Here is a 20,210-nt window from a genome sequence, read left to right as displayed (position 1 = left end):
GAGCTTTGATCCCCCTTGAACCCCTCTAATTGTACTAGTGTTTGTTTAGCTTAGATCTTTTATGCACTCGTGTGTTTGGTTTGACTGTGTAACCAAACTCTCAAGAAGGTATGGCCTAGCTCTGCTTCTTCAAATGTAATTTCTTTCTCAATGACATATATATATATATATATATATATGGTTTATAAAAAAAAAAAGACATGGATTACATCAACTAACTTATTATTTCACCAATATATATTATTATCATTCAATCTACCAGGTACCATCTCAGAATCTCACCTTTTAATAAATCAAAACAATAATTAATATATACAGATCATAATAGTTATATTAGGATTGAGACTATAAGTACATTTAACAGTTTAGAGAATATGCTTTTGTCAGTCTGTCTAAAACAACTATCTCTACTCGGTCCCGGTCAATACATACAAAATGCACTAGCACAAGAAGTTGGAATTATACTGTTCCCATAATCAAGATAAATTATATATAATCTTGTGCTACAATCGTACCGATGGCATGTCCAATTTTCATCCTAGATTGTGAACAATAAACTTTATACTTATAAGAATCAATGATTTAATCCTCTGTGTATAAGCTCTCTACACTAAATCATCTACTATATAAATAAATAGACACCATAAACGAATATATGATCTATTAAAACTGAATAATTAATTTTTCTATAATAAATACTCAAATATTATTTATATATATTACTTAAGACTATTATTGAATTAATATTTATCCTAATTATTGTATTATTATTTTGATATTATATTTTCCAACAAGAAGTTGTTGTTGAAGAAAAAATATGTCAAGCCTTTCGAACAATGAAAGATGCAAGAATTGTGCAAAATTCCTTTGAAATATCTTGGAATTCAATGTCATAGCAAGGTAACGTTAATGCATTGTTCTACTGATTAATTTATGGACCTACTCATAATTGTGAGGATTATGAGTAGTATTAAACAGTTAATAGTATTAAATTAAAATCTCTAAGGATTACTTTTAATTACTCTATTCCAACCAAGTCACTACTGATCCCTAACATCTTTTTTAGTTGTTATATTTATCTTTTATACACCATTTAGAAGAAATATTAATCAAGAAGATAATTTAATTAAATTATTCTTATTTATGATTTAATCTGATTTATTTCTACTTTTCATATTTATTATAATTAAGATAAAAAAAAAATATCTCGATTATATTTTTTAAAAATGGCAAGTATGTGGATAAAATATTGTTTACCCATACTCATTTCAATTTTATACTTCACCATGAAATATTGACATAATTTCATAAAAATGTCAAGTCGTAAATAAGTATTTATCAAGTTTTTGTATTCACTTTATTTTAATTTGTATAATATAGTTTGACTAAATGTAAAACATTTAACTTAGAAAGTAACATTTTTGAAACTAGTAGTATGCCATAATTTTTATCTAGCTAACAAATATTTCTTTAAGGATGAAATAAAAAGTTAAAAATTAAATTAGTTTTAAATATATAAATTAAATAATTTTCTTGGAACTCTTTTTCTTTAAAGGAAAAAAAAGAACCTTCTAAATAAGAAAACGTATACATGACATATATATTACCTAAGAACTTTTCAAAACTTTATATTTCTTTCTCCTTTTTTGTTATTATTATAATATCAAACTAACATTGACCTCCAGTAATTGAATGGTCCATATTTAATTTTAAGAAATATTTTATTTTTCTGATTTCACATTTGATGTTTGATATCTATATTAAAAACTAGACTAATGTGTATTATCGTATACAACATATTAAGACTCATTAAGGATGCAATGCTCCTTAACAGAATTATTTTCATACTCAAAATTCGAATTTAAAAATTTTAATTCCGAATAAAAAATCATATTCGTTCCATTACGATCCTGATAAATTCAAAAAATATTAAAAGTCATGGAACACGCATTTGATCCCAATTCCTACGGAGTCAGAAACGTACGGTGCTTCTTTGAACCCAATTTCAAGCCAAGAGGTTGCTTTGTAGATAATATTTATTGCTTGAGATTGACAACTTAACCATATTATTCTCTACAAAAAATAATTAAAAAGGACAATTATATTATATTATATTTTTATCCTTCATTTATTCATAAATACATATTTTGGTACTTAAAGATTTGTTGTAGATCTGATTCATTCAAATATATTTAGACCTATGATCAAGATGTTTTTTTAAAAAAAAATATTTAATGAATTGAAGTCTGAATCATTCAGATTAAAACTTCCACAAAATGTATAAATAAATACAGCTTAAATATATTTATAACTTTAAATTAATTAGAATATGATTTTGAGTGTTTTTTTGTGAAAAGTACGTTGTGTTTAGATAATATTGATTAAGATTGATAACTTAACTTACATTATTCTATACATAAATATTTAAAAGAGATATTGCACATTTGATCCCTTGTTTGTTCGTAAATATTGATTTTGATCCTTATCATATCTAATTTGACATATTTAACTTTCAATCCATTAAAGTTGCAAAACAAATTTGCTCTACATCATATTTGATTATTCTTATGATATTAATTTGACATATTTAACTTTCAATCCATTAAAATTGTAAAACAAATTTGTGTACATAATTGATTATTTTTAGAACTAACACATATGGTAATTTAAGAGTTAATTTTCACATCACATTCTAATCAATAGTACTTTATATTACCTAAATATAGAGTAATTGCATAAATTGTACATTTCAATGAATTGAAGTGTGTTTGACTAGATATCACAAGAACTAAAATCAAAATTCTGACATCATATCAATGACTAAAAGTGCAAATTTCCTATTTTATCCTCTCTCTTTTTTTAAAAAAAAGTTGATTAATAAATAATTGTTGAAAAAAACTAACTCCATACATATATATATATACACACGTAGATAGAGAAATAAACATACATATATATAAATATAGATATAGATAAAGAGCTTTAAATAGTGCAAAAATGATGGCTCAAAAGTAGGCCAAAGTGCCAATATTGGTTTTTTTCTTTTCTCAACTCTCCTTCAAGAGAAAGAGACATATAGTCCAAGAAAAGTTTGATAAAGTTAAATTTGATTTGAAATATAATTAGATATGGGTCAATGTGTTTCATCAAATAATTTTACATGTGAAGAAAATAGAAGGCCAATTTCATGGAGGCACAAAGATTATCATAGACAAAAATTGGATGATAAGAAACATAAAGTTTCTTCTTGTTATGCTATGATCAAAGAGCAACGTTCAAGATTCTATATTATTAGAAGATGTATCATCATGCTTATATTTTGGCATAGATATAGCAAGATTTGATATTCTTCTTGGTATCAATTCAAGATTGGTTGAAAGTTCGGAGGAATTCAAGATTTAAAGTCGATGTATATTCAGAGTACATATATAAATCAAAGTCAAAGTAACTAATAATTCAATTGAATCCATCATCTTTAAATGAAGAGCTCAAGAGATGGTCATATTGAGGTAGGTTGAAAACGAGTTGAATAAAAATGGATCAAAATTAATGTTTCAAAGATTTGATATTTTCTCAATTTCTCCATCTTTACTCCTTCATCTTGGAATCAATTCAAGATTGATAAAAAATACGGAGAAATTCAAAGAATTTTCGATCAATGAATTCAGAATACACAACTTGAGTGGAAGACAATTAAATTCAATTAAACTCGTATCAAGTGAAGGGCTCACCATATGAGCAAGAAGTTGAGGGCGGTTGAAAATGAATTGAACAAAAATGGATCAAATGTAAGTCCGCGACTAAAAAATATTGATGTGAATGCTGGTTGATTCCTATTAGACGGGTCAAACAATTTTCGATTTGAATTTGTCATCACTAGTCTCTAGTTTGTACATATTGCTTTTTTGGATTGGTAAATATATTTCTTTTTTTTTTTAAAAGATTTGATGATTAATATGATGAGATTATTTCCTCTTTCAAAAATACTTATCATTTTACTTAATAGAGATGATTACTCCAATTAGCTAATATTATAATTGTTCAAATATCGACAAAATTAGCTTATCCTTGATCTTAAGTAGAATAAATATTTATTAAAGAGAACCAAGGATAATTTAATAATTTATAATTTCTTAAGTAAAGTGCAAACAAAAAATGTGATAACTAATAAGTAATGTGATCAATAAGGATAGAGTAATTAGCTAGGAAACCATATATTATAAATTTATTAAATAGAACGCGTTTTATAATAATCAATCAGTTGTCATAATGACATAATTATCACTTTGCAATGATTAGATTAGCACCAAATACAAATCAAAGCAATCAACAAACTTTTGAGGAAATATTTTATTTTCACACATAAAATTTTAAAGAGTTCACACATAAAGAAAAGAAGTCTTTCTCAGAAAAAAAAAACTACCCCATAATATAATAGGCACAATAACACAATATTCTTGTTTCTTTCTCTTTTGTTTTTCCTCTGTGTTCGATAGTTATATTGAGATTCAACATATAAGGGTGACGTAGTAATCAATAAAGTGAGTTAAATCATAAGGTCTTACGTTCAAATTCCTATAGAGACAAAAAATACTAAGTAATTTTTTTCATTTGTCCTAATATTGATGGACAAAGCTATCTGATATTTATTTTATTTATTAGTGGAAGGCATAACAGATATATCGTAAATTTAATCAAGATACACACAAACTTACCTAAACATCACAATTATAAACATGTATATATTAATATTCACTTAAATTTAAATTCAGGTCGAGAAGTATAATATTCTTCCTTATCCAACCATATTCACAAGTCAATTTTTTGGACCAATCATTAATAATATACAGCTAAACGCGGTCCTAGATTTTCTCCTAATTATACAAAATCAATGTGTTTTTTTGTTAAACCTTCTAAGCTAATTTAACTTCGACTAATTATTTTTTCTTCACAAGAAAATAGAACCCTTAAGGTTGTATCACAAGCACAATTAAATTACTTTTTCATAATTTGAGTTAATTAATTGTTATGATCTTCATGCTGATTTTTTTAACTATAAACAAATACTAATTAAAACCCTTCATTAATAATTTACAATTATAAACAAGAAACCCAAACTAAAAATTATTTAAAATATTTTCTTTTATATTTAATTTTAAAAATTTTAAACTAAAGTTGACCTCAAAAGAATTGAATGGTTCAAGAAAATTAATGTAAGCCCAGAAACTTAATTTTCATTTTCCACAAGCAAAAAGTTTGCTTGTAGATAAAGTATACTTGCTTGGCATTTGAAAATATATATAATAACTTTTTTATTAAATAAACAAAAGTTTCTTGACATTTAAAAATTGTTAAGTATTAAATTAAAAAGTTGCTTGAGATTGACAACATAACGACATCATTATTCTCTATACAAATAGTATTTTTTTTATTAAAAAAAAATTGTTTGTTACACATAATTGTTAAAAAAAATAAAGTCCACACATACAAAGACACGTAGATAGAGAAATAAACATACATACATACATACTAGGTCATGGGGGATACTTGCATTTTTAGTCCTTCAATTATTAATTAAATTCTAATTTTGATTTTTTTAATATATGATAATTGATAAGTATATTATTAATCCTTTGATTTGTTCTTCTGGTTAAGAGAATATGAATTAAATAATAATAGACTTTGATCTCACTGCTCCTACATTTTTCATAAATTTCTTTAAAATTTTAATTGTTACACTAAATATATAATTATTTATATGTTATGTTATACATTTGTGTTATTTGTCCCATCATTTCTATTTGAGGGTAAACTAGTTTTAAAATAGTTTAAACATAATATATTTTCTACCTAAAATGAATAAAATACGTGATTTAATTAACTTAAGGTTAAATATGCTTTGATATATCCGCTGGTGAATTTTTATATATAATTTTTTTATATTTTTATGGAATTATTTACATTATTTATATATCTAAAGATATTATGTAAGTTTGTGTTATTATTCCTAATTGAGGCTAATATGACTTCAAAAGTAGTCTAAATATAATATATTTTTCGTATAAGAGAGCAAAAACACAAATATTAATCTAAAAAGGGATAAATATTTTCTAAACTATACAAAATTGAGGGGATAGGTTGTTAATCATCTTACAATGTTAATTGTTGGATGTCATTTTAACAAGTGCAAAATTGAATCAAGTATTAACAAAGACATATCTGCTCAATTCCGCATAGTTTAAAAGAATATTTAAGTGTTTTTTCAAAATTTAATTAACTAAAGGATAAATATGTTTAGTCATATATCACAAAATTAAAATTAAAATTTATCGATAATTAAGGGACCAAATTGATATTATACTAGTATATATATAGCCTTAAATAGTGCTTAAAGGGTGGCTCAAAAGTAGGGTCAAGTACCCTTAGCCTTCTTCTCAACTCTCTTTCAAAAAAACACATACAAACAAAGTTTGAAAAACGTTATTCACAAAAAAGTTCATTTTTATTGCCTATTTTTGGTGTTTTTGGGACATTTATAGAGATCATGGGTCAATGCGTTTCATCAAATTTTACATGTGAAGAAAATAGAAGTGCAATTTCATGGAGACACAAAGATTATCAAAGACAAAAATTGGATAATAAGAAACATAAAGTTTCTTCTTGTTATGCTATGATCAAAGAGCAACGTTCAAGATTCTATATTATTAGAAGATGTATCATTATGCTTATCTTTTGGCATAGATATAGCAAGATTTGATAATTTTTCATCTCCATCAAAAAAAAAATCCATCTTTTACCTCTCTTGTTCTTCTTGATGTTAATTCAAGATTTGTTGAAATCGCACGAAAATTCAAGATTTGAAGTTAGTGAATTCAAAATGTACAGTTTGAGCTCAAGGGGCAATTGGATTCGGTTGAACCCATCGCCTTAGGTGTAATTTGTCAAGATTTAGAGTAAGTGGATCCAGAATAAACATTTAGAGCCCCAGATAATTGTATTCGGTTAATACTTCTTCTTGGTATTAATTCAAGATTGGTTGAATACACGATGAATTCAAGATTTGAATTCAATAAATTTGGAATATATTGTTGGTTTGGAGGCAATTGGATCGAGTTGAACTCGTATCAAGTGAAGGGCACAAACAACAATTTAGAGCGGGTTAAATAAAAATGGTTCAAATTAAAATCGCGCGTATATATTTCACACCAATAAAAAGTAAGGCGGTTTTTTATTAAATTTGTCACCATTGGTCTCTAGTTTGTACATAGTTTTTTGGATTTGTAAATATAAAAAAAAAGAATGTTTGAAAGTTAAATGTAAATATTTAATTTGAATACAATTTTAGAAGAGAAAATAACCATCTTGGATTATTTTCTGAGATTACTGCCTTTTTGTGATCTTTTTTTTTTTAATTGCTGTTTGAGGATTTATAATATTAGTAGTTTAGGATTGATGTCATGATTGGTGGGGAGAGAAAAAAATCAATACAATTAAATAAAAAAATAGAAAAAAATTATAATGGACGAATTTAAATTTACTCAGATTTCGATACAAATATTGAGTCTAAAAGCAAAAGTAAGCAATATAAGAGGACAAAGTATAAAATACAAGTCAATCATTATTAATTAAGATACAAGTAAACTTCCACTCTATTTCTTTGTAATTGAAATTGACATTTTCTATGTAAAATACATATATAATAAGATTTGATATTTTATCTCTCCCTTAATTTCTCCATCTTTATATTTCCTCCTCTTTCTTGGTACCAATTTAAGATTGGTTGAAAGAATCGAAAATTCGATTTAAAATTAATAAATTTAAAATATATTTTAAATTGAAGACAACTGAATTCAATTGAACTCGTTTAAAGTGAAGTATTCAGCAAATGAGCAAATGGGCATTTGAGATACAGAATTGCATTAAAGCTTCAAAAAAATGTATTCAACTATAATTTATAAATCACACTAATTGAACATGGTTTAAAATTGAAATTTTCAAAAATACATAGTTCAAAATAAAATATTACATCGTATAGCCCAATATACAAGATTATATCAGCTTCATGACACAGAAATATATTAGTAAGAAAAAAAACGTTTGGGAAAAAGTCTATTTAAAGTTGCTTTCTATAGGTTTATCACAAGTCAACATCATTAATTTAGACACAAGTAAAATAAAAAATTTATTTTATTTTTTTTTTATTGAAATTGACATTTTCTATGCATAAAATACATCAGCAGACAGTGATATAATTTCTTGTTATTGGTTAAAAAAAATTATAGTATATTATTATTTCATATTAAAGTTTAACTAGATACCAATTGAATAAATAGAGATGATGGATTCACCAACACACACAAAAAAAAAATGATGTCCTAATTTTTATATTTGGAAAGATTTTAAACTTTAAACTTTCATATTACCCTTCATTGACTAGTGAGAAGTTTTTATCGTCACACGAATATTATGATTACTAGGATGGCCATGGCCCATAACACTGAATTCTACCAAATACACGAAGTTGGATCTACTAATGATTGCATCTCTAGTCATATGGAAATTGAAATATAGTATTTGACGTCGAACATTGAATTTCATCATACTCACAAATCCATCGGTGGATTTACTTAAACCGAATTTGTTATGCAATTCGTCAAAAATTGACTAGTTAAAAAGAAATAACTTAACAACGAGTTGATTTCTAATGGAACGCTCATTTAAAATTCACCTTTTTTTTTTAATAGTGAGACATGTGGAACCAAAACTTTAATCCTTTATCCAAATCATATTGGCAAGAACATAACCATATATAGTTGTTTAGTTTATGTAATGAATATAATAAAATCAAGAATCATTGAAACAACACACATTTCCAGCTATAATATGACACCACAGAATATCAGTGAATCCTAAAGTAAATACAAAAACTTAGATTATCCCTATATGTCTACCTTGATTTTCCCTCAAACTTGTTTGTTATAAATATCTAAACCCCATTAACCTTTATCACAAAATATACATTAACTTCGATACAGTCTGATCGATCTCTCTAAAACAATTGTCCTCTATAACAACATTTCACTCTTTGGATTCGATTTTTCACATTATGTTATATTACATGTTTTCTATAACAACATTTTACTATTGCATCCAAAATAGATCTATACAAGTGACGTCATTTTAGATAGATTTGAAAAAAAAAATACCACAAGCTTCCATGCAGTCAAACCAATCTCTCTGCAACAGTCATCATATCACTATAACAACTAAGTTTTCTTCCGATCCAATTTTTCTCATTATGTTATGTAATATATTTTCTATAACAGCATTTCACTAGCACAACCAAAATATATTCAGACAAACGATATCGTTTTACCACACCCCCCCCCCCCCCCCCAAATTATTATTTTTCTAAATGGACCCAAAATATTCAGTCCTCCCACAAGGTATCCAACCAGATGAATCATCACCAGAATGGTTAAGTAAAGGTGATAATACATGGGAATTAATAGCAGCCACAATGGTGGGCCTACAAAGTGTACCTGGGCTTGTAATTTTATATGGATCAATGGTAAAAAAGAAATGGGCTGTTAATTCAGCTTTTATGGGCCTATATGCATTTGCATCAGTTTTAATTTGTTGGGTTTTATGGGCCCATAGAATGGCATTTGGTACACATTTAATGCCAATAATTGGTAAACCAGAACAAGCTATGGCACAAAATTATTTATTAAGTAAATATTCACATTATAATATTCCAACAGCAGATTATGTATTTTATCAATTTGCATTTGCTGCAATTACTGTTATATTATTAGGTGGTTCATTACTTGGTAGAATGAATTTTTATGCTTGGATGATATTTGTACCACTTTGGGTTACATTTTCATATACATTTGGAGCTTATAGTATATGGGGCTCTGGATTTCTTCAGCCCATTATTGATTTTTCTGGTGGTTATGTCATACATCTTTCATCTGGAGTTGCTGGATTTACTGCTGCTTATTGGGTAAATTTTTTTTTATCCTATGTATTTTTTTTTCCCTTTTTAACTGGTTTAATATGCGTTACTTGAGTTGAGAGTTTTTCAGTCTCTATTTCTAGGAGGTAGCTAGGTGTAAGGTTTGCTTACAGTATACCTTCTTCAGACCCCACTTAAGTGAATCACATTGAATATGTTGGATCTACTATACTTTTTTTTTCCCTTGACCCGAGGATGTATCCAAATAAGTCTTTCTAGCTCTACTCATTCTTCCCAAATTCCATTTATGGACTTAACTGAATATGTTATTGTTGTAAATGTTGTTATGGTGGTATGAATATGATTTTCCGCCCTAAATTAAAAAAAGGTGCCTTAGGTCCCAAAATCCACATTTCTTAGAACCCTTTTTTGAGTACTCAGACTATAACAGTTTCGATAAACAGTCACTCACACTCAGACTATAACAGTTTCGATAAACAGTCACTCACTTATTAATTGATTGTTAGGTTGGACCAAGGCATTCACATGATAGACAACATTTCCCACCAAACAACATAATTCACATGCTTGGAGGTGCTGGTTTTCTATGGATGGGATGGACTGGATTTAATGGTGGATCTCCATTAGCCTCTAATTTAATTACATCATTAGCTATACTCAATACACATATTTGCACAGCCACTAGCTTGTTGGTCTGGCTTTCTATGGACATGATTTTCTACAACAAAAGTTCTGTTATTGGAGCTGTGCAAGGAATGATAACTGGCCTTGTTTGTATCACCCCTGGTGCAGGTTAATCCCGAGACAAATTCAGAATTTAAAGTTTTTATGAATTTTGGATTCTAGTCCTTTTTAAGTTATTGGGTTCTAAATTACTCTTTCGAGCCTCTTAATCTATGTGGCACCGTTTGACTTGACATCAGATTAAAGAAAAAAAAAAAGACATTTGAAACTTGTGGTATAAAACAGACTTAAGATAATTGCATGTAAACAAGTTTTTAAAGTTCCAAAAGGGGTAAGTTAGTAAAATTATTCTTCTTATATATGATTTCTTAAGGGGCGTGTAACTGGGAAAGTGGACAACTAATATGGAATGGAGGGAGTAAGAAATAATTTAACTTTAGAATATTTCCTTTTAACCCTTAATGAGATGATTTACAAAATACACAAATATTTAAGACATTGTTTTTGGACCACATATTTCAAAAGTCGATTTTGTAGCTTTCCTACCTTATCTTACCTTATTTGAAGTTGGATGGGACTCTTTAAGTCAAATGAATGATCTTCGGACTTTTGAAACTTGTGATCTAAAACAGATCTTAGATATTTGCGTGTAAACAAGTTTTTAAAGTTTCAAAAGGGGTAAATTAGTAAAATTATTCTTCTTATATATGATTTTTTAAGGGGCGTGTAACTAGGAAAGTAGACAATTAATATGGAATGGAGGGAGTAAGAGATGATTTAACTTTAGAATTTTTCCTTTTAACCCTTAATGAGATGATTTACAAAACACACAAATATTTAAGACCTTGTTTTTGAACCACATATTTCAAAAGTCGATTCGTAGCTTTCCTACCTTATCTTACCTTATTTGAAGTTACATGGGACTCCCCAGTCAAATGACTTGATCTCCAGATTTTTAACGGCTCTCAATGTCAATACTACTTAGGGTTCAAACTGTCTCGATTCTAAAGAAAAAGATTCTCTAGTTTGTTTTCCCGATACATAATACATGGCATTTTAATAGAATCTTTGTTTTCTTTCTTTCTTTCTTAAACTTTGTGTTTAGTCAAGTGATGTCACATAAATTGAAACGGAAGGAGTAATCAATTGAACCAAATGTCCATAACACCATGCTCATTGGCAGGTATAGTAGAGTCATGGGCAGCAATACTCATGGGAATTTCATCAGGCTCAATACCATGGTTCACAATGATGGTTCTTCACAAAAAATCATCATTTTTTCAAAAAGTTGATGACACATTAGGTGTCTTTCACACACATGCTGTGGCAGGTTTACTAGGAGGAATCCTCTCCGGTATATTTGCTAAACCTAAACTTTTAAGGATGTTTTATGGTTCAGACAAGTATGGTCCTGGTTTTTTATACAGCATAATTGATGGAGATATCAAAAGAGGACTTAGACAAATGGTTTATCAGCTTCTTGGTGCTGTATTTATTACAATATGGAATGTTGTGGCTACTAGTTTGATATGTATTTTTATAAGTAAAATTGTTGAGTTGAGATTACATGAAGATGATCTTGAGATTGGTGATGATGCTGTTCATGGTGAAGAAGCTTATGCTTTATGGGGTGATGGAGAGAGAGATCCACCTAGATTTAATAGGACACCTAAAATGCCTTCTTTTTGTCGACGTCATGGAACCAGTCATTAAAATAGGTGAATTCAGAATCTATAGTTGATGAACCATCTAATGGAAGAACCAAATTTAACGAGGATTTGGTTCATTCCAAACGTACAAGTCGTGAGTATTATGTTTTATATAGATTTGTAAGCAGTTATTGAGAGTGAAGATATTCTACATGTTTTGAATGTTAGTTCGAGTCTCAAAAGTCAATTTATAGAATTTGAACAAGTAATTGGTGAGATTCATAAAGAAATATTCATTTTGATGTGTACTACTATCTATTATTGCATTTATTGTGTATAGTGCTACTTAATTACAATCCACCGTCAAATGCATTTCTTTTGAGTCAAGAGTCAACCAAATTCAACCTCTCCTAAACACAAAAGTAGAAGCAACATTTGTTCGCAACCCGACTTGTAAGATTGTACTAAATATATTGTTGAATTTTAGAGAGAACTTGAAAACATAATCATAAAGAGTGCAATCTTATTATAGGGATACATTCGAAATCTTTTTTTCTTATGTATACATAATTTGAGCTAAATGTAACAGTCCAAAATTGAACCATAGACACTAAATTTGCCTCTATTATAGAGAGATGGGAACATAATTCATTTTATCCTTAAACCAGATTCTAAACTAAGTATTAAAAGAGAGGCATGGGAACCAATCATTCAACTAATCTTGAAAAAATCAAAGATAGCAAACTGTTGAAAACTTGAAATTACCAATCTTCAATAGTGCAAGGATCAGCAGGAAGAAATTGAAAAGCCTCTTGCACCCAGAGGCACAAAAGAGAGCATTTCTACCCAGTTAACGACTCAGCGCAACAGAAATGCAAGCACAACATATTAACTTCATAAACCAACTTTAGATCTAGGGCTTTCATCCAACATGGAAGCATATCACGAGTAAGAAAGATAACTCCTGGCCTTGGCGTTCAACCTAGAATATGGCATTTCAAAACACACATAGTACTTGACATACAAGCAATATAATTTCCAAAGTCAGCTACGCACAAGCATATCAGGCGCACGAGCACACATACATTCATTAATTGGTTATACCTAAATCTAGTCCAACCAAACTCATAAAGATCCTTAACAAACAGTTGTTACCCATAAGTAGGGCTACCAGATTTCATCCTATCTACCCCCACGAGCATAGTTCCTTTCATAAGGAGAATATGACCTGGATCGTTCCCTTCTTGACCTTCCCCCATAAGGCGAGCGCCTAGGAGAATAATCTCGACCACCTCGATAAGGAGAACGCCTTGGAGGAGATCTTCGGTGCCCATAGTCCTCACGGCGCCCATAGTCCTCACGGCCACGAAACCTACCACGGTCACCACCACGGTCGCCACCACGGTCGCCACGGAAACCTGTGACCAAAGAAAAACAAATGTTCAAGACTACAAAATTTTTGCCCAAAATTACAAAAACTAAGAGAAATGAGAAAGGACTCACCATCGCCCCTTGCGTTCTTAAGCCCTAGATAGTGACCAGGCGTAGGAGTCCTCGCGCGTTTCCTCCGTGACTGAAAAGTAGACATACGGTTTCCTTAACGTGAAGTCTAAACAGGTGCACATTTACATGACAATGGGATATCTAGACTAAACAATATACTTCTTTCTTGAAGTAAGCATGGACATAACACTTCTCTAACCTAGCTAAGAAAACAAAGTTGCTTACCTTCCCCCTTACATGCTTGGTTAGGAAGTTGACAAAGCAGATAACTACGTTCTTTTATAAATAAGTATAAGATCATGTTAGTCGTACAGTAAAGCAGCTTAGATATTTGGCATGTTCCATCCAAGCAAAAAGTCGTGGGAGATAGAGACCAATGCTGGATTAGATTGTTGATAATGACCGTAGATTAGTTGAGAGTATTTGCTGAGGTTGTATAGATGTTGGACAATCTAGTTGCTATGTCTAGTTGATCAGATGCATGTGAAATGCTGTTTTAGCAAGCCATTGGTCAAGCTGAGTGAATATAATGTTGCAGGGAAGAACAGATCATCTTTTATCGCTGCCGACAAAGCTGACGCAATGTCTTCTGAATATAACCACAAAATCTCCAAGTCACAAGAAGATAGAAGCGCAATCAAAACGGACATGCTTCACTAACTTAATACAAAGCAGCTCACCTTCTCCACTGTTATGTAGCGGCCTTCAAGGACAGACTGATTTAGGTGCTTAATGCAGCGATCGGCATCCTCAAGACTATCCATTGTTATAAAAGCAAAACCACGAGAGATACGAGAACGCGGCTCCACAACCAAGAAAGCTGATTTTACCTGGCAGACATAAAGTAAAACAAAAAAAATCAGAGCAAGTTCATAAGTTTGGAGGCTGGACGAAGAAAAGCAAATCCAGCCAAAAATGCTACCACACCAGAAATCGTTGGTGTACATGTTGAGAAGATACTACTCATAATCAACTTAGAAAGAAACAAAAAAATGGAAAATAAAGAACTTTTTGCCAAGAGAGTATATGACACATGATTATGCAAAATAAACCTTGCTTGTGAGCAAAGAGGAGAATGCAAATAGAACAAGAAGGATGAATGAGATAATACACTTGTAAAATGAAGTAGATTACCAACCTTTCCCTCCTTTGAGAAATGCTCCTCAAGGTCCCTCTGTGTCACCCTTGTGGATAAACCAGTTACATAAAGTGTGGTGCCAGGATTAACAGGTTCAGCCCTGAATAAACCGTGGATGAATAAATTTTAGCAACTTAAAACAAGCTCTTAACACAAAAAAAGACCAACACATGGGATACTAAACAGCACTACAAGAAGAAAGACACTGACAAAAAAAACTTAAGTTCCAACAAACCTTCCTTGACTTCTTGACCTTGATCTGGACCTAGATCTTCCTCTTGGCCTCGACCATGACCTAGACTGGGATCTAGACCTTGACCTAGATCTAGATCTTACCTTTTCTTCTTCCCAAGGAGAAGGAGAGCGTGAATACCTGGAAAGTGCAGGAAGTAACACCAACCCAGTTGAATAACAATAATATAAAAAACCACATCTTACATACAAATGTAAACCAGAAAAAATAATCTTTTGAAAATGATGCAACAACAGAAAAGCTCGGTACTAAATTAATATTAGAGAACTCACTAAACAAGAGAAAAACAATTGATGCAATGTGTGATGGAATAAATGCTTTTTCAAAAATGATATGCTACTACAATAAGTTTAAAAACAACTATACCTCAATCTTGAACAAGTTAGGGTCAGCCATGCAATTAAGTTTAGAATGACTGACCAAAAACTGAAAAGCTAGAGCTTGAATTGTATCTTAGTGAGCAACCTCCACCAATCAATGATACCAGTGCTTTCACAAGTAATCAATGAAACCAGTTATTTTCAGTAAAGTAATAGATTAGTTCATTGAGATTTAACCGCATACTCTTCTTTCACTTAGGGAGGCGACACCAAAGTAATTTTTTTCTACCAGCACCATAAACTAAACAGGATATGCATCCAACCAAAAAACACGGACATGTGAGATAACTCCAAAACTGGCTACCAGCCAATAACGATATCCAATCAATAAAAATCTAACCACTAAGTCAAAAATTTTGCCTTCAATGTTCTTTATGTTCTACATTTACCTGAATCATTCTAACAGACCACATTATCAAAGTGGTTCAAAGCCAGTATAAAGGAGGACTACAGTAGGCTGAGAGGCAGTGTAAAAATAGTCCAACTATTATGACTCCTTTAAATACTGAAGGACTTTGATGAAGCAAAATGGATGCAGAGCAGAAAAAACAGTTTGACCCCAACAAATTCACGTCTGTAGTTTTTTATTCACTAAAATTATCTTGCTCAGTTTTTGGTTTTAAATTCACTATACTACCCGCACTTCAATAGCACCTGCATGCGTCTTGTCTCTGATAACAGTCACACAGTCACTGACTCCCAATCCACAAGGAAATATAACCCTATATTTTAATCATCTATATAACCAAAACTTCATTGACAATCAATCATGGTTCATCATTCATGAGCTTCCTTTCTGACAGGTAAATCCAGTGGTTTTGGACAGCGAGAGGCGACAAGGGGCTGCCTCGCCACGCGGCGAGGCGCTCACCTTTTTGAATCGAGGCGCCAATTAATACCAAAAATTAAAAATTTTAATTGCATATATAAATATCCAAAATCTTAATAGCAATAACATATTAAGCCAACATTTCAATTCAAAAACTAATAGTAGATATTAAAAGTCTAGAACTTGAATGAACCAATAATTCAAAATACTCTATTAATTAGTAAATTAAGTAGGGAAGAAATAATTATAGAACAATTAAATTATTTTAAAAAAATATATATATAGGCAGTGAGCAGCAGAGCACTTCAACATAACAGAAGAACAAAGCACTCAGTTCACACTTCACCACCAGTCTACCACTAAAAATAGAGGTCTGAAAAACAGAGCAGCATAGTCGTACTGCTGAAAAACAGAGAAGAAGAAGAAAAGAAGGGAAGAACTAGAAGAGAAGAAGAGATTCACGTAAGTCTCCAGGGGTCATACCTGAACAGCAGTCGTGTAAGTCGTACCTGAGCAGCAGTGTCGCGATTCGCGAAGGTCACGTAAGTCTCTAGGGGTCGCGACTTGCAAAATCTGAGGAGAAGCAGTCGCGACGCCTAATCTGAGGTGAGTTTGCAAAAATACCCAAAAAAAAAAAACCTAATTTTGGCTTTTAATTATTAAATCTGATTTTATTTTATTTTTAAAAAGGCGCTCCTATCGCTTCACCACGTCACGTCGCCAGTCGCCTTTTGATCGCCATGGCACGCCTTTTTGAATTCGCCACGCCTCAATGGAAATACGCGGAGAGGCCTCGCCTTGTCGCCAAAGGCGAAAGGCGCTCGCCTTTAAGAACACTGGGTAAATCCAAGAATCAAATTCCAAGATGGCCAAAACTAGGGTTTTCTAGTCCAATAACTGATGGATCAAACATAATATGTGGAAAACATTGAGCTGGTATACCATCTAGAACTACGGCACCAATTAGGAAGGCTTGGTTACAGAGAATGTCAATGACATCTTCATAGTACCTCTAGGAAGGCTGGTTACTTATTACCGAAAGAGCAAAATCAGAAGGTTTTAAGCTGCCGGGAAGCTAAAACCAAGCCACACAATTGTGCAACGTTCTCCCTAGGATGACCATTTCTTTGAGAAAAAAAAATTATTGCCCAAAAGCTAATTCAAACTGTTTCAATCCTGTATATATCTCATCTAAATTCGATAACCAAGCAGATCTACTTCCCTCATGAGCAATAACATACTTCATTAACAATTAACCAAATCCCTTTTTCATTTCAAATACAGTGTCCTTTCCTTTTCAAAGAAAGAAAACCACACCAATTCTCCATTAACCAAGTCATCCAATTTAGAGAATAAAAATTCAAAGTTGAAAGTAACTTTGAGTAGTTCTTTTGTAAACTGTAAAGGTAAAAAATAACTTTAATAAAGATAAGAAGCATCAAATACAGTAAACATTAACAAAAATATAATATATAAAAATCAATAACCCCAGATCAAGCACTGAGAAAAAAATTAATAGGACCATTTTGCCCGCACCTCGACTAATTTCATAAAATACCTACTATCTCTCACCAGCACAATTACCAGCTAACTCTTTCACAAAATACCTACAATCTCCCACCAATACAGTTACCAACTAACTCTATCCAAAATCACCTAATGTAACAAATAATAGAACCACTTTAACTTTTTTTTAATAAAAAAATGGTGTTTGGGAAGGCACCTTCAGCTAATTTCATGGAATACCTACAATCTCTCACCCACATACAGGAAGAAATCACCTAATGTAATTTTTTTAATTAAAAATTGTGTTTGGGCCAGGCACCTCAACTAATTTCATGGAATACCTACAATCTCTCATCTCACCCGCATACGGGAAGAAATCACCTAACGTTCTTCATCTCCGCTGAGATTCAAACACTAAACTCACTTCATTGACCACTCAACCACACCTTGGGTGCTTAAAATAACCAATTTTTCACTTTTCACATGAAAAAGTTACTATATCTCATCCCACCCGCATACAAGAAGAAATCATCCAATGTTCTTCATCTCCACTGAGATTCAAACATTAAACTCACTTCATTAACCACCCGACCACACCCTTGGTGCTTAAAAGAACCAATTTTTCACTTTTCACATGAAAAATCAACCAAAATAAAACATCCAACTATGAGAAACAGATCAATACTCCTATGTACAAACAACAAGTGCAGGTAAAGAGAAATCAACAATAAGCAAGGTATCAAATGCAAAAAAACAAGTGAAAGAAACGGATTCGCACCTTTTTACAGGTGAATCAGCCTGCAGAAAATCACATCCATAGCAAAATTCAGACTTAATTATTAATGCAAAACACACATAGAGAGAGAGAGAAAAAGAGAGAACTTGCCATTTTCTGCAGAGACGAGCAAACCCTAAATCGCCGAAAATGGCGAGATGTGTATATGTGAACCCGTTTCTGAAAAGGGGGAAAAGGGTTTATGAACAAGGCAATGCAATTTTAGATTAACAAACATTAATTTATGTATTTTAAAAAAAATTAATTAATATTTTTTTAACCCAAATTATAAGCCATTTGTCCTAGTTAAATTAAAGTGTGTCGGATTACTAGAGAAAATAATGCATGTATTGATAATAACAATAAATAGAGCGGTCAAAAAGGGTCGGCTTAGCCCCACCCAGGCCAAGCCTCGCGGGCCAAGGAATTTGAAGGGTTAGGGCGGGCTGACCCTTCATTTGGAAGGGACTGAAAATGCTCGAGCCAACCCAACCCCAGAAGGGCAGAGGGCTGGGGCGGGCTAGCCTTTTTTTTCTTCTTTTTTCTTTTCAAACTTATAATTCAAGAAAATTAGAAGATTTTCAAATCAAATATGACAAACAATGGTGTTGTTTCAATAACACCAGCAAAAAAAAATTAGTGTAATTAACATGTATCTCGCATACTAGATACGCGAGCGAGATAAGAGAGTGACAAGCAAGATGGAAGGGAGGCGAGGGCTCGAGATTTGTCTATGTATCCTAGATACATGTGAATCTACTTAGATTAAGTGTATCTAGAACAAATTAAACCTAATTTTGAGTCCATATTTTCGAAATACATGTAACTGGACATACCAAAATCTAGTAAGATTCATAATATTACAACATAACGTGTGTTTAAGTAATTAGATTATATACTAGTGAAATTATTATAAGTTACCCTTAAATAAAAAGTTTTGGCCTATGGGCCGACCCCGACCCGACCTCGATCAAGCCTCAAGGGTCAAGGGCCTATATGGATTTGGCTTATAAGCCGTATTTTTAAATGGGCTTGAAAAATTATATTCCAACCCTACCCAATAACAGATTGAGTTGGGTCGTCCACATGGGTTAAGTATGGGTTAAGTCTGTTTTGACGGCTCTAACAATAAACTTAGCTTATAATCCCGTAAAGTGTTATTTGAGAGAGTGGTGTGTATGCATATTTCATTCCTACCTTGTGAAATACCTTGTGAAAGTAGTAAGATTATTTTCGATAGATTCTAGGCTCAGGTAAAATATAGTAATAAAAAAGATAATGAAGAAAAGGGCAATAGCAACAACAAATTGTAACAATAACCGTACAAAAATATTAAGTAATAAGTAATAATATATGTGATATCGAGTACCAATATATATACATGTTATATCTATTTTAATTTGTGTATCTCATTTTTTAAGAAAAAAGAACGTTTATTACTCCTATATTTTAGACAATTCTTTAATTTTAATTTTATACTTCCCTTGTCATGTTTAAATCCAGATATATTA

At 31.2% G+C, this 20,210-nt stretch overlaps 3 protein-coding genes across 3 annotated transcripts in view; 1 reads left to right on the top strand and 2 right to left on the bottom strand.

Annotated features, from left to right (window-relative positions):
* Positions 1 to 15,171, bottom strand: part of LOC125830205 (HMG1/2-like protein) — a 185,001-nt gene extending 169,830 nt beyond the window's left edge. Inside the window, exon 1 of the mRNA XM_049509409.1 lies at positions 15,164 to 15,171. The gene's annotated coding sequence lies outside the window, so the exon portion shown is untranslated. The remainder of the gene's footprint in view (positions 1 to 15,163) is intronic.
* On the top strand, positions 9,416 to 12,379 carry LOC125830171 (ammonium transporter 2 member 3-like). Its single transcript, XM_049509368.1, has 3 exons — positions 9,416 to 10,009; positions 10,489 to 10,774; positions 11,850 to 12,379. Exons 1-3 carry the CDS (start codon positions 9,416 to 9,418, stop codon positions 12,377 to 12,379), a joined length of 1,410 nt encoding a protein of 469 aa, XP_049365325.1.
* On the bottom strand, positions 13,465 to 20,190 carry LOC125830170 (serine/arginine-rich splicing factor SR45a-like). The gene is made up of 8 exons (XM_049509366.1): positions 20,179 to 20,190; positions 18,811 to 18,879; positions 18,703 to 18,722; positions 15,192 to 15,329; positions 14,957 to 15,056; positions 14,499 to 14,648; positions 13,819 to 13,888; positions 13,465 to 13,733 (listed from the first exon to the last, which is right to left on the bottom strand). Exons 1-8 carry the CDS (start codon positions 20,188 to 20,190, stop codon positions 13,498 to 13,500), a joined length of 795 nt encoding a protein of 264 aa, XP_049365323.1. The 3' UTR covers positions 13,465 to 13,497.
* Positions 20,191 to 20,210: the final 20 nt, after the last annotated feature.

The sequence above is a fragment of the Solanum verrucosum genome, unplaced genomic scaffold (assembly GCF_900185275.1).
Source record: "Solanum verrucosum unplaced genomic scaffold, falcon-dt-bn FXZP01000072.1, whole genome shotgun sequence".
Lineage (NCBI taxonomy): Eukaryota > Viridiplantae > Streptophyta > Magnoliopsida > Solanales > Solanaceae > Solanum > Solanum verrucosum.
The sequence above is the reverse complement of the archived record's forward strand: the minus strand, read 5'-3'. Positions and strand labels throughout refer to the sequence as shown.

Excerpts from the sequence above, each read along its gene's own strand:
- LOC125830171 (XM_049509368.1), top strand. The coding sequence starts at position 9,416 with ATGGACCCAAAATATTCAGTCCTCCCACAAGGTATCCAACCAGATGAA. Across the intron at positions 10,010-10,488 it reads GATTTACTGCTGCTTATTGG|GTTGGACCAAGGCATTCACA; the intron begins GTAAATTTTTTT and ends ATTGATTGTTAG. Across the intron at positions 10,775-11,849 it reads TTGTATCACCCCTGGTGCAG|GTATAGTAGAGTCATGGGCA; the intron begins GTTAATCCCGAG and ends GCTCATTGGCAG.
- LOC125830170 (XM_049509366.1), bottom strand. Across the intron at positions 15,330-18,702 it reads GCTGATTCACCTGTAAAAAG|GTATTCACGCTCTCCTTCTC; the intron begins GTGCGAATCCGT and ends TGCACTTTCCAG. Across the intron at positions 15,057-15,191 it reads AGGTCAAGAAGTCAAGGAAG|GGCTGAACCTGTTAATCCTG; the intron begins GTTTGTTGGAAC and ends CGGTTTATTCAG.